Here is a 14,527-nt window from a genome sequence, read left to right on the forward strand (position 1 = left end):
CTCTTCCTGATCTCACACTGACAAAAACAAATCTCTGAACACGGAGAAACTGCGACACAGGTACAGCTTCACATTTCCTTACTAATACTCTCTTTGTTTATTAAATTAAGTTTAAATGAAAGACTTCATAATAAATGTAATTACTGTATGAACTGTGGCAACACCTGTTGCACTTCTTGGTCAGAATCACATGAAAAACAATCTACATTTGTTCTTAGAGATTCTTCATGTACAGATAAAAAAAATCAAAGCTCATGTTGTTCAACACAGATTTCCTAAACTATAAGTCTTAATGTGTTCCTTGTGGGCGTACAGACATTTTAAATCAGTACGTGTATTTATTAATATGGATGTGAGTGGTAGCCAGGATTGAGTCTCACGTCTGGTCTTACCTTGTGTACGCAAGTTGTTCAGTTATTATGAAGGTCTGCTTTACCTGTTTGGGTGTGTAAGAGGTAAATTTTATCTTTTTCTATAATTTAACAAGAGAAAATTGAGATTTTGGTGTGATTTGTCATTTTTCATTACATTAATATTATATTAAGCTGTAGCTCTACTTGTACGAATCAAAGAAGTTAACGGATGTTTTGGTGTAAGATTACTTTCAATAGGCTAACACACTTTAATCAACATTAATTAACATTAACAAAATTAAACTTTATAAATTTAAAGCATTCATTTAAGCATGCTATACAGTATGTTAGTGTTATTTAAATCAGGCTATCAAGATGAAGCGCTGTTTAATAACATGTAAAAGACTGTAAAATTCAGAAATTAACTTTGCAGAATAGCTCAGATGAGAACACTTACAAGTGTCTCAGTCTGAAGTCTGAAAAAGTCTGAAGAACTACCATCAATGGAGGAACATCTAGCTGTTATTGCTTGAAAAACTACCTGAAATGCACCAGCAGAACTTGTTTGTCACACTAGATTATTGCCCTTCTGTGATGTGCTTCTGGTGAGTTACGCTTAAAGAATTGCTGATGAAGAAATAGTTTCATGAATTGGCAGCTCTTTATCTTATCCTATATTGTTAAAAAAGCTGTTTTAAATATATTTTGAAGATTGAATTACACTTGATGGTAAAAAAATAATAAATGTGTAATAAAATGATAAAAAGAATATAATAAAAATGTAAAAACTCTTTGAAATACTTTTATTTTCTATAACGTGCCTTCATAAATTGCATTCATTTGTAATTATGTTATTTAATCACAAGGTGGCTTAATTTGCTAGCCTGGATAGATAAAGCTGATGTGTTCATTACTTTCACATTAGCGCCCCTATCTCTCTTTCTCTGACAGCCGATAAATAACACAGGCTCATCTGGGAATTTCAGTTCTCCTTGACCATCTGTGAAAATGTTCAGCTATTACAGCTCAGAACAATGTGTGTGTCTAGTTTTTATGTTTTGTGGAAGTAGCTTTGTAATAAGCAGGATAAAACATATGCAGGACTGTTGTTTTCACAGAATAAAGCCCTTCAGTCTTATACAACAGTGCTGCTGTGAAGCTGCATTGGTGTGCTTGTTCATTGACTGAGTGAAGTGAATCTGAATCAGTGTGTTTGTTCATTGACTACGTTCACTTGGACATCAGTAATGGAATTATTTGCATTAATCTGAATAAGACAATAATATGATGGAGTTGCTTTTTGAATGTTCCTTTTATGATCCCGTTTAACATGTTATAGCACATAGTTTGATGAACCTCACTGCATCACCGCGCTATCCACATTTCCTCCAGAGTTTCGTGTAATTTCAGGTGTTTCATTCTTAATTTGTTGACTAACTGCAGTTTGGCACTTTCACTTTCATTTAGGACATTTCATGCATGCCCCCCGTGACAAACGAGATATTGGATGCGAGTATGAACTGCTGGAAGAGTGTTGTTTTAATAGAATCTGATACTGCACGTCGTCTGCATTTCACAACGCAGGTGTCTGTGGTCCTTCACTGACTCTGTAGGTGCAGAGAATAGTGTCCTGTTGCAAAATGCGGTAAAAAATCCTTTACGATGGTAATAATGTGATTAGGTGTTTATATGTCTGTACTGCACTTCAATAATGCCACTAAAATCGGCATACTACATGTCTTCGTTCCATGTCTAGTTTGATTATGACTTTAGTCAGATTAAGGTAATCAAAAATCTCTGTTTACATGGTAGACTCTTAATCAGAGTATTGTCTTATATGTGTTAAAATCAGAGTACTGATGTCCATGTAAACGTACTGATTGACTCAGATTCAGAACAGAATCAGAAAGAGCTTTATTGTCAGGTATGTTTACACATTAGAGGAATTTGTTTTGTGACAGAAGTTTTCACACTGCAACAAAATGACAGTGACAGGACAAAGACAGATAATAAAGGAATATTAATAAAAATAAGAATATACAATTTTGACAAAGTACAGCTAAATTGTGTGCAAATTAAATGTAACTGTGTGTTGTAAAATAAATAGGTGTATGTGTGTATAAAGAGTGTTTGTTCCTCAATTATGATCAAGTGGTTATGAAATTGATTACTTGAGGGAAGAAACTGTTTCTGTGTCAGGCTGTTCTGATGCTAAGTGCTCTGTAGGGTCGACCAGATGGTAAAAGTTCAAAGAGTGAGTGACTGGATGTGAGGGGTCCAGAGTGATTTTGGCAGCCCTTCTGCTCGCTCTGGATAAGTACAGTTCCTTTAGAGTCGGGCGGGTTGCGCCAGTGATTCGTTTAGCAGTCCGAACTATTCAATGTAGTCTTTGGAGGTCGTATTTGGTTGAACCAGCTAAACCAGTCAGTTATTGAAGTGCAGATGATTGATTCAATGATGCCGGTGTAGAACAGTTTCAGCAGCTCCTGTGGCAAGTTGAACTTCCTCAGCTGATGAAGGAAGTATAGCTTCTGCTGGGCCTTTTTCACAATGGAGTCAATATGGATGTCCCACTTCAGGTCTTGGAAGATGGTAGTGCCCAGGAACTTGAATGACTCCCCTGCTGCCACAGTGCTGTTCAGGGTGGTGAGTGGGGGGAAAGCAGGGGGTTTCTCCTACAATCATCTCGAGCTTGTTAAGCTCCAGGTTGTTATGACTGCACAGACAGCCAGCTCTTTAGCCTCCTGTCTATAAGGCTGATGACTGCGATGTCATCTGCAAACTTAAGGAGCTTGACAGAGGAGACTGTAGGTGCAGTGTAGATGGAGAGGGGAGAAGAGCAGTGGGGAGACAACAAATTCCTGGGGGGGGGGCGCAAAGAGAAATGTGAGAGCTGAGTTAATTTGGGCAGAAGGTTTGGGATGATAGTGTTAAAAGCCAAGCTAAAGTCCACAGACAAGATCCTGACATAGGTCTCTGGTATATCTTGGTGTTGCAGAACATAATGCAGTCCCATATTTACTGCATCATCCACAGACCTGTTTGCTCTGTAGGCAAACTGAAGAGAATCCAGTGCAAGGCCAGTGATGTCCTTCAGGTGGGCCAGCACCAGTTTTTCAAAAGACTTCATGACCACAGATGTTAGTGCCACCGGTCTGTAGTCATTTAGTCCTGTGATTTTGGGTTTCTTGGGGATAGGGGTGATGGTGGAGCGTTTGAGGCATGAGGGCACTTAACACAGCTCTAATGATCTGCTGAAGATCAGGGTGAGATGGAAGCCAGCTGGTCAGCACAAGATTTTAGGCAGGCTGGTGTTACACAATCTGGACCTCTTGCTTTTCTTCTCTTCGCCTTACAGAGGACCTGCACACATCATCTTCACTCAACTGAAGTGCAGGTGTGGGGAGAGGGGTTGAAGAAAGTGGTAATGAGGGTGTAGAGAGCTGTTCAGAGCGGGTTTGGGGTGTTTTCTCAAACCTACAGTAAAACTTGTTAAACTTGCCTGCCAGTTTTTTTTATTGTCTACAGGGTTGGAGGATGGTGACTTGTAGATTGTGATGTTTCTGAGACTTTTCCAAATGAATACCGAGTCGCTGGAAAAGAACTGAATCCTTAGTTTTTAAAATAGTTCTATTTTAGTGTGTATTTGGCCTGTTTGTACAAGACATTGTCCCCATTTCTGTAAGCATTTTCTTGTGGAGCTGTCTGAGTTTTACAGTGACCCCTGGTTTGTCATTGTTATAGTTCAGTTGAGTCCTGGTAGGAATGCACATGTCTTAACAGAAACAAATATGATGTTACGGTCTCTGTTAGCTCATCCAGATTGTTTGCTTCAGCTTCAAATCTCCAATCAGTGAGGTCGAAATAAGCTTTTAAATCCCACTCTCTCAATAATCCATCTCTTTACACTCCTTAATACAGGTTTCTGCTGATAAGTCGGTATGAGATGAACCAAACAGTGATGAGAGAGCCCTAAAGCTGCCCTTTGGACAGAGTAATATGCATTTTTATTGTGGTATGCTGTGATCCAATATATTACTGGCTCTGAGTACTCTCTTTAATCTGGGACATGTAACATGCTTTGTATATTTTGCCAGTTGCCAGTATAGTTTTGCTTTGATAAAGTACCAGAGAAGAATTAAAAATGAGTCTGGGTGTTGTTGCTCTTTCTCCGAGATCTGATTAGCAAGTTTCTGGATCGCCAGTGCACCCCCACACACTGCTGCTTCGCAATCCACAATGTTCAGAAAAACATCTGAAAAGTAAAACACCAGCAAAATATTGGGTTGTGTGTACTGTCAAGTGTCGAGAGACAAATTACTCTGCAATACAGGACAAATTAAATTACAAAAATTCAAACACAACTACGGAGCACACCACAGAGGCAGCCATCATCTGCACCATCTTGGATTGTTGGACCAACTTAAAGTAAAGCTGAATCAGTGTGTTTGTTTATTGACTCAATAAACATGAATCAGTGTGTTTATTCATTGACTCAGTGAATCTGAATCAGTGTGTTTGTTCATTGACTCAGTGAATCTAAATCAGTGTGTTTGTTCATTGACTCAGTGAATCTAAATCAGTGTGTTTGTTCATTGAATCAGTGAATCTGAATCAGTGTGTTTGTTCATTGACTCAGTGAATCTAAATCAGTGTGTTTGTTCATTGACTCACAGCAGGTGTGCAGCTCCACATGTCATATGGCAGAGAAAGGAACAGAGTCTCAGGACTGATGAACCTTTTACAGGACGCTGAACAGACAGAATAGATGATCCACTGAACACTGAAGAAAGAGATGAAATAGAACACAATATCATCATGGCTGAGAGAGAAGGCAGAGGTGAATTACACACAGATTAGATTAATGATTTATTAAATCACTCTGAAATACTATAAAGCTTCTGTTTCATCCAGGGTCTGCAAGTGGCAGTACTGCTCACAGAAGAGAGAGCAGTAGGAACAGACCTCCTTCACGTAAGTCTTTTCATATGTCAGTACACATAAGTCTCTAAAATGAAATCTGTCAAAATTAAATTTTATATCATACTTGATGTATTTTAATTTAATTTCTATCTGTGATGTTAAACATTCCTTTAGCTTAATCAATAGACAGCATTATCAACAATGGCAAGTTCATGATTTGATTCTCAGATGAGTCTCAGTGTAAGACACTAAAGGGCAAATGAAATTATGCATGTTTAAGTTATGAAATTTTAAAAGACTATTTAAAGATGTCTATGAGTGTAAACAAGTGACTATTTGTCCTTTGCATATCTGAGTATAGCACTAAAAGTTGCACCTCGCATTTTACTGATCATTATCTACAGACCTCCAAAATATTCTCCAGCTTTTATTGATGATTTTACAGAGCTGTTATCAATAGTAACCTCTGAATTTGACTATTTTACCATTGCTGGGGATTTTACATTCACATTGATTTGTTTAACTCTAAAGTTAAGAATGTCATAGATGACATTGCTCCTGTTAAAGCCAAGAAGATAACTAGCAGGCAAAGGGGATCTTGGACATGGTCACCAAGAGTACAAATGATGAAAAGCTGAGCGTATGTGGAGGAAGACGAAACTAGTAGTCCATTATAATATCTATAAAAGACAGTCTTCGTGCTTTTAATATGGAACTAAGCACTGCTAGGCAGACTTTCTTTTCAAGCCTTATAAACAGCAACCTAGATAACACCCGCACCCTCTGCAATGGTAGAGAGACCCCCCCCCCCCCATCCAGACGGATTCCCAGTCAACTACTCTCTGAAAGCATATGTAATGAGTTTGCTCATTTCTTTATTGATAAGATCAATAATATCAGAAAGGCAATCAGCTCATCCAATCAGCCAAGTTGTGTCGACGTCAGACTAGCTCAACCAGAACTTTAGAAATCTAACATTTTGTCTGATTTTATGAAAATTAATGGTAAAATCTTAGAAGAGATCGTGCAAATTATGAAAACATCAACCTGCAGTCTTGACACGCTCCCCACATAATTCTTTGAAACGGTGTTTACCTGTTTAGAAATGGATCTTCTAAAAGTGGTAAATGCTTCACTTCTCTCGGGGATTTTTCCTAACTCACTTAAAACTGCAGTTGTTAAACCCCTCTTGAAGAAGAGCAACCTGGATAACACCCTATTGAGCAATTACAGGCCCAAATCAAAACTCCCTTTCATTGGTAAAATCATTGAAAAAGTTGTTTTAACCAGGTTAACGAGTTCTCAAACTTCAAGGGGTGTTTGGACAATTTTCAATCTGGTTTCAGGGCACATCACAGTACAGAGAGCGCCCTTATAAAGATAATCAATGATATCCGCATAATTACAGATTCAGGCAAACTAACAGTGCTGGTACTGCTCGACCTCAGTGTCGCATTTGACACTGTCGATCACGGGTTAGGCTGTCTGGGACGGTCCTCAAATGGTTCAGATCTTACCTTGAAGGGAGAGGTTACTATGTCAGTATAGGTGACCATAGGCCAGGAATGGGCAAACTCAATCCTGGAGGGCCGGTGTCCCTGCATAGTTTTGCACCAACCCTAATCAAACACACCTGCTTGTAGCTTTCTAGTGATCTTGAAGACACTAATTAGGGTGTTCAGGTGTGTTTGATTAGTGTTGGAGCAAAACTCTGCAGGGACACCGGCCCTCAAGGATCGAGTTTGGCCATGCCTGCCATAGGTCAAGGTGGACACCCATGACATGTGGAGTCCCACAAGGCTCGATTCTGGCACCTCTCCTGTTCAACCTTTATATGCTCCCTCCGAGCCAAATAAAGAGAAAAAAAAACTAATTTCTTACCACAGCTATGCTAATGACACTCAGATCTACCTAGCCTTACTGCCTAATGACTACAGCCCCATTGACACCCTCTGCCAATGCATTGATAAAAGTAATGATTGGATGTGCCAAAACTTTCTCCAGTTAAACAAAGAGAAATCTGAAGTGATTGCGTTTGGGAACAGAGATGAGGTTCTCAAGGTGAATGCGTACCTTGGCACTAAAGGTCAAACAACAGAAAATAAGGTCAAGAATCTTGGTGTGACTCTGGAGTCAGATCTGAGTTTTAACAGTCATTTCAAAGCAGTCAGTAAATCAGCATACTATCATCCTAAAAACATTGCAGGAATCAGATGCTTTGTTTCCAGTGAAGACTTAGAGAAACTTGTTCATGCTTTTATCAGCAGTAGGTTGGATTACTGTAACGGCCCGTAACGGTCAGACAGTTACAGCTTATCCAGAACGCTGCGGCCAGGATTCTGACCAGAACCAGGAAATCAGAGCACATCACACCTGTCCTCAGGTCTTTACACTGGCTCCCAGTTACATTCAGAATAGATTTTAAAGTATTATTACTGGTCTATAAATCACTAAATGGCCTAGGACCTCAATACATTACAGATATGCTCACTGAATACAAACCAAACAGATCACTCAGATCTTTAGAATCATATAAACTACAAGTTCAAAGAGTTCAGTCAAAGCAGGGTAAATCGGCTTTCAGCTACTGATTTCGCCCCCTGCTGCTGGAATCAGCTTCCAGAAATGATCAGATGTGCTCCAACATTAGGCACATTCATCTCAAGACTGAAAACACATCTGTTTAGCTGTGCCTTTACTGAATGAGCACTGTGCACGTCAGACAGATCGCACTATTATGTTTTTCTCTTCTTTTTCATTGTTTTATAACCTGTTTTGACACATTTTGTGTTTTTATCTGTTTTTAATCATTTGTATTATTAGTTTTTATTTCCTTATACTTGTCTCTTTTATTTCTGTTCATGTAAAGCACTTTGAATTGCCACTGTGTATGAAATGTGCTATATAAATAAACTTGCCTTGCCTTGCCTTCTTCTGCAGTTTCAGACAGTGAGAGGCTGAATGTGTTGGTGTGTGGGAGCGACGGTTCACTGAAATCCTCCATCTCAGAGCTGATCCTGCAACACACACACAGAAGATCAGAGAGAGTGAAGACAGACGTGGATCTTCATGGTCGTCTGTTCAATGTGCTGGAGCTTCCAGCTCTGTTCAACACTGGGCTCTCAGAGGAAGAAGTGATGCGTCAGACTGTCCGCTGTGTGTCTCGCTGTCATCCTGGAGTTCATGCTTTCCTCCTCATTATTCCTGATGCTCCACTCAATAATGAAGACAGAGCAGAAATAGAGGAGATCCAGAAGATCTTCAGCTCCAGAATCAACAAACACATCATGATCCTCATCATGCAGAATTCAGAGCATCAGACAGCAGAACTCAATGAAGAAACAAAGGCTGTCATTCAGAGTTTTGGAGGAAGACATCATTACTTAAATCCTAAAACACAAGTGTCCACACTGATGGAGAACATTGAGAAGATGCTGGAAGAAAACAGAGGAGGCTTTTACTCCACAGAGACATTTCTGGAGGCGCAGATGAAAAAACTGATGAAATATGAAGAGATGAAGAAGAAACTTCATTCACTGGAGACACACTTTCTGTCACAAGGTACTGAGTTGAAAATAAATGTGGGTTTTAAAACATGGGGCTTTTTTTAAAGTATCATAAATTTGTATTTTCAAACTGTATTTCAAACTTGCTTGATTCTGCCTGTTTTGAGGACAAAAGGTGAATAATGAAACTAAACAATAATAATAATTCAAACGACACTCAATGAGTGTGAGAGCACTCCCAGAGTAGACAGAAAGCAGGATACAATTACAGTGTTGGATTTGGTAGAGGGTTAAGGTATGTGTCCAACAAATGTTCTTCTTAACATACCAAGATCTGAGCACTTTAAAGCATTTCTACAGAACTGCAGGAGCTAAGTTATTCATTATTCAACTGTCAGCTCAATTATAAAATCGCTAAACATACAAAGGTTCGCATGAAATAGATGCTCAGTCACACTACTGGTATTCTAAAAATGCAGCACTGCCATTGAAAACAACTGAAAAAAATGTGTTTGCCTTGGGGAAAAAACACCTTGGTGGATACACCCTATTAGACGAGGACTCAAAATGCAGACAAATAAATGAGCTTTTATTGAGAGTAATAATAAACTAATATAAAACATGAGAGAAGATGGACAATAAAAGCACTAGCCATGCGCTAAACACAACATAGTGAGGAAGTAAACTGCAGATAAGCTTGAACTGCATGCTAACATTACAGGACACTAGAAAGAGCATGAGACACAAGCACCTGATCAGTGAACACTTCATGTTTAGTTGTGTGCTCATGAGAAAGATAAACCAAAGCAAACCTAGATAGAAGTGCAGAAATTGTCAACATCATGCCCTACATGAGCAACATAACATGGACGAGAGAACAAAAAAATGGAGAAAGGGAAAAAGATAATCAAATGGTCAGCACACAGATAAAGATATGAAAGTACAAAGTCCAGCTGAACTCAAAGTTATGAACTCTCACAAAGAAGAATCAAAGAGAAGTGTCAGGGCACGGCCACCAAAACATAAATAAACAGAAGTGAAACTAGACACAAGTGAAAGAACCCTGACCTGGAGATAAAGATGAATGGATACATATATCAGAGATGAAAAAAAAATTAAATGACTATAGTACATATCTGAAGACACAGTGGGCAATTATACACATAACATACATAAAAAGACAATACTCGACAATGAACAAAACACCAATGCTTACATATAAAATGGACAAATAAGACTATCTAGAACACACATGGAAACAACTGTCAGATACAAACAAGAAAGGGACAGATTTTTATTAACAATCCTGTTTAAAAGACTGACTGATGCTTATTCCTTTTTTACAGGTTCAGCTGAGAGAGAAGATGAACTGAGGATTGTTCTTCTGGGAAAAACTGGAGTTGGTAAAAGTTCAACAGGAAACACAATTTTAGGAAGAGACACATTTGCGGCAGGCACATCTCAAGAATCTGTTACTAAAGAGACTCAGAAAGCAACATCTGAAATCAATGACAGACGCATCACTGTGATCGACACTCCAGGACTGTTTGATACTGAACTCAGTAATGAGGAGATCCAGAGAGAAATCAGACGCTGCATCTCCATGATTCTGCCTGGACCACATGTGTTCATCATCGTGCTCAGTTTAGGACAGAGATTCACTAAAGAGGAAGAAACATCATTGAAGTTCATCCAGGAGACGTTTGATAAGGACTCTCTAATGTTTACTATGGTGCTCTTCACCAGAGGAGACTTCCTGAAGAATCAAACCATTAAAGAGTTTCTGGGAAAACCTGGATCTGTGCTCAGAACACTGCTTGAAACTTGTGGAAACAGATTCCATGTGTTCAACAATAATCAGCCTGAAGACCGAACACAAGTGTCTGCTCTACTGAAGAAGATAGACAACATGGTGAAGGCAAATGGAGGAAGCTTCTACTCATGTAAGATGTTCAGAGAGATGGAGAGAGAAAAACAAGAACAACAGATGAAGATCCTGATGGACAGAGTCAGAGAAACAGAAGTAAAGATTAAGAAACTAGAAAAAGAGAAAGACAGAATGAAGAGGTTGGAGGAGAAACTACAGAGTCAGGAGAAAGAGAGAAAGAGTTCAGATGAACAGATTCAGAGACTCAAGAGTGCAATAGAAGAAATAATCAAAAAGGAAGAAACAAGAGAAAGAGAGAGACAAGAAGAACTAGATGATTTAGAGAAGAGACTGAGAGAAGATCAACAAAAGGATTTTGAAGAGTTGAAATTGACTCTCCTTCAACAACCACATGAGGATAAATTAAAGAGAAGCCGAGCAAAACCAGCTGCTATTTTTGCTCAGATCTTCTGTCAGAAACTGAGAGAGCCCATTGAGCAGAGCATCTACAAAGAAACTGCCAGATATTTAGCAAAAGATATTCTAAAAAACTGTGAATCACTGAATGGAAACAGATCAAATCTGGAAAAACACATCCTGAAGACACTGGCAGAAGAGGAGGACTTTGACAAATACATGAACTACATTCATTATCCCAGAGGTCACTTTAGGAGTTTTATCAGAGATGAAGTCAGTCGCTACATCAGAGATAAGTTTAGAGTCAGTGTTTTACCCAAGATGAAGGAGAACATTAAACTCCTGCAGCAGAAGATCATGAACGCAGCACATCAATCTACTGAACATGTTCAAGTCAACAGTGGAGATGTTGGTTTGTGGTTGAAGAGTTTCACACAGCAGCTCTCAGATCAGCTGATCTTCTCTGAAAAAGACCTCAGTGGAGTCAAACATGATGATGTTGATGATTTCAGACTCCTAGAAGATGTGATCAGACAAGAGCTTCCTGCTGTAATGTCAGACATCAGCAGCAGATTCAACACAGACACATTTCCAGTAAAGCTGGACTATAAGTTCAGGCCAGATGAGCTTCTGATTGATCACTTCTGTCAGTGCTGTTGGGTTCAGTGCCCATTCTGTGGAGCCACCTGCACAAACACAAGAGAAAATCATGATGGAGATCATAGTGCTCTTGTCCACAGAGTGAGAGGAATTAATGGAAGAAATTACTCTCCAAATCTCTGTGCTGATATTTGTACAGATTTAGTGGCAAGTAATCAGGAGTTTAACACACCAGATGGAAGCTTCCCCTGGAGAGATTACAGAAGAGCAGGAGGAGTTTATGCAGACTGGAGCATCACTCCTGATCTCTCTGAACTGCCCTACTGGAAGTGGTTTGTCTGTAGATTCCAGAAAGATCTGGAAAAGAGTACAAGGAAAGTTTTGCAGGAAGGAGTAAGATCCCAGATGAGTGGAGAAAATACTCAAAACAAGATGCTATTGAGAGTTTGGACAAATACATGTAATAGAGAAGATCAAGAATCAGACTTGAACTTGAATTGACACTTCTGTTTCTCCTCAGATCAGTCAAAAGTGAGTTTCTATCAGTGAGAGTCCAAACTCAACATCTCAGAGGAGTAGAGGAGCTCTGTCCAAGTCTTAATTTCTTCTTTAATCTGAGCTATTTTACATCTTAATTCAAATAATAATGGCATCTGAGATCAAGAAGACAAGTGTGGGCACACAAATTAATATGAAATCACACACTATCAGACTAAAGACCAAACAAACCAGCTTTCACACTCACTATCAGATGTACTAACATAAACATAAACACATGGGAGAATGTGTGTTACTCCACGCCATCTTCATAACTGCTGTAAGCACATTTCCTGTGTCTTTGTCCATTGGTGAATCTTAGAGGCAATGAAGTGAAGATACAAAGAACTTGATCTCATTGGATTTATGAATCTTATTCTAGTAAACATATATGCATGTCATTATTTTACTTATTGAGTTACCAGGATTGAGTGAGAATTCTTCAAGAAGCCAAGGCTCTTAAATCTCCACATCCCAGACCAAATTGAATCTGCTTTCTTTCACAGATTACAGTCCCAAGACAACTTCTAGCACTGTAAACTTTACATCATGTGGTCTGACACTGAAATCTATACTTTAAAAACTAACTTCTTTCTCTTTATATAAGCAGTTTTGTGTAATTTAGGGATTTGAGAAGGCTGTGTCCCTGTCAAGAAGCTCCACATAGGGCTTGCATCTGTGTGAGTTTAGCTTAAACAAAGACTGAAGTAGGCAAGTTCTGCTTCTTCATTTGTTAATGTTAACAGTTCTCCAGGTTGGGGGTTTATACCTTTATCAGAGTAATTTTTCTTTTGTCCTTTGAATTTTTAAGAGTCATTTTCCTCTTTGTACAGTATCACGTTAATGTCCAAATGTAATCTGTTATTTGATTACCTCTGGACAACTGGCTTTATGTACAGCTCTGCCCCAACCCCTCCATGGAAATGAATCGAGAAATTATTGTTTGCTTTTAATAGATTAAAGCATGAGCTATTTTCAGGAATTAAACTCAAAAGAGCATTTAAAGAATTTCAGCCAGTAATAGTTCATTCAATAATAGTTAATTAGGGAATCACTAGGCTATTGTGCCGACGACTCCCGGGAACTCTGGGAGACTTGGGATGTCTGGGAATGTCCTACAATCTACAGTTTTTGGGCTAACGTTTTCATTATTTTGTCAGAATTTCTGAAAAGAACAACTGATCCTGATCCAGTGCTTTAATGAACAGAGCAAAGATTACAACTCTTCTTCATTAGAACTGAATACATGATAGTGTGATCTCCATTATTGAAACTTGAGTCATCTAATAGAGTGGTGTTGGAGAAACTAAGATGTCATCTAAAATCTAAAGTATTGGTAACAGCAGATTATTTTGTCTATTTTACATAATTTATCTCTGTTTTATAAGATGCTTTCTTCATTTATATACTCTGGCATTGTTTAATGTTCTTCTCTTTTATAGTTTGATATTCACAAATGTGTATGTGTGTGTGTATTAAATCTAGGGTTATTTTCTGTTATCAGTAAAGCTGTCTACATTGAAGTCAATGCTAATGAATATTGTTCTTATAATTGCTGATAACTGTAATATTAGAGAGGTAAATTAATAAGAGATAACCTGAACTTTAAAAATAATGATGTGCATTAAAATATATTATAATTCAAAACTACCTGTCCATGATGACCCAGTAAATATCCATAAGGTTAACCACTATCAAAGGTATATGACAGAAGTGTGAACATATAAATGTAAAGGGGGTTGGACATTGGATTTATCACCGCAAATATGACAGTTAGAAGTAACGCACACCGGACAGGCACATTTAAATTTTATTTAACACAAAGCTGTGCGGATGGCGCTCTGTAGTGTTGCATAGTGAGTCATAGCTGGGCGCTGCAGACAGCCGCTGACATGCGGCGTCGGTGTGTGTATCCTGATAGAAATCTATGCTTACAATTCTAAAATGCATGGTGCTGCGTCATGGCAGTGCCGCATCTGGTGTGCGACCCTCTTAAGACTGTTCATCATCTGTAATGATTAGATAAAATAAAAGTATTTTAAAAATAGAGTCTCAGACTTGTTGATCTAATTAATATGCAAAGCCAGTGACGACCCACTTCACTGTACACTAATATTGGCACTGTAGTATTTTTTTTTATTTACTTACATTATGGGAAACTGTATTTTGTCTTTAGAAGGTGATGTGGAAAAGCTCTACTATTTTAAAGCTCAAATATACAATAATAATGTTTGAAAAGTCAACTGTAATAAGGTTTGAAGTAAACAGTCAATTTTATCCTGAATGAAGCATCGAGATGCATTTAGATCTGCGTCGGTTTACTG

At 38.5% G+C, this 14,527-nt stretch overlaps 1 protein-coding gene across 2 annotated transcripts; it reads left to right on the plus strand.

Moving 5' to 3' along the window:
* Nucleotides 1-14,252, plus strand: LOC130220741 (uncharacterized). 2 transcript variants are annotated; one of them, XM_056452972.1, is made up of 5 exons: nt 1-60; nt 5,030-5,193; nt 5,268-5,327; nt 8,217-8,837; nt 10,129-14,252. In XM_056452972.1, exons 2-5 carry the CDS (start codon nt 5,172-5,174, stop codon nt 12,165-12,167), a joined length of 2,742 nt encoding a protein of 913 aa, XP_056308947.1. In that variant the 5' UTR covers nt 1-60; nt 5,030-5,171; the 3' UTR covers nt 12,168-14,252. The 2 variants fall into 2 exon arrangements, with proteins under 2 accessions (XP_056308947.1, XP_056308948.1); XM_056452973.1 differs by having other exon boundaries at nt 25-60; nt 5,033-5,193.
* Nucleotides 14,253-14,527: the final 275 nt, after the last annotated feature.

This window comes from Danio aesculapii, chromosome 3 (assembly GCF_903798145.1).
Source record: "Danio aesculapii chromosome 3, fDanAes4.1, whole genome shotgun sequence".
Taxonomy (NCBI): domain Eukaryota; kingdom Metazoa; phylum Chordata; class Actinopteri; order Cypriniformes; family Danionidae; genus Danio; species Danio aesculapii.

What these genes read in the sequence shown, in the direction of transcription:
- LOC130220741 (XM_056452972.1), top strand. Translation starts at nt 5,172, where the DNA reads ATGGCTGAGAGAGAAGGCAGAG. An exon ending in GGCTGAGAGAGAAGGCAGAG is followed by an intron (nt 5,194 to 5,267) that starts GTGAATTACACA and finishes TGTTTCATCCAG; the next exon opens with GGTCTGCAAGTGGCAGTACT. An exon ending in GACACACTTTCTGTCACAAG is followed by an intron (nt 8,838 to 10,128) that starts GTACTGAGTTGA and finishes CCTTTTTTACAG; the next exon opens with GTTCAGCTGAGAGAGAAGAT.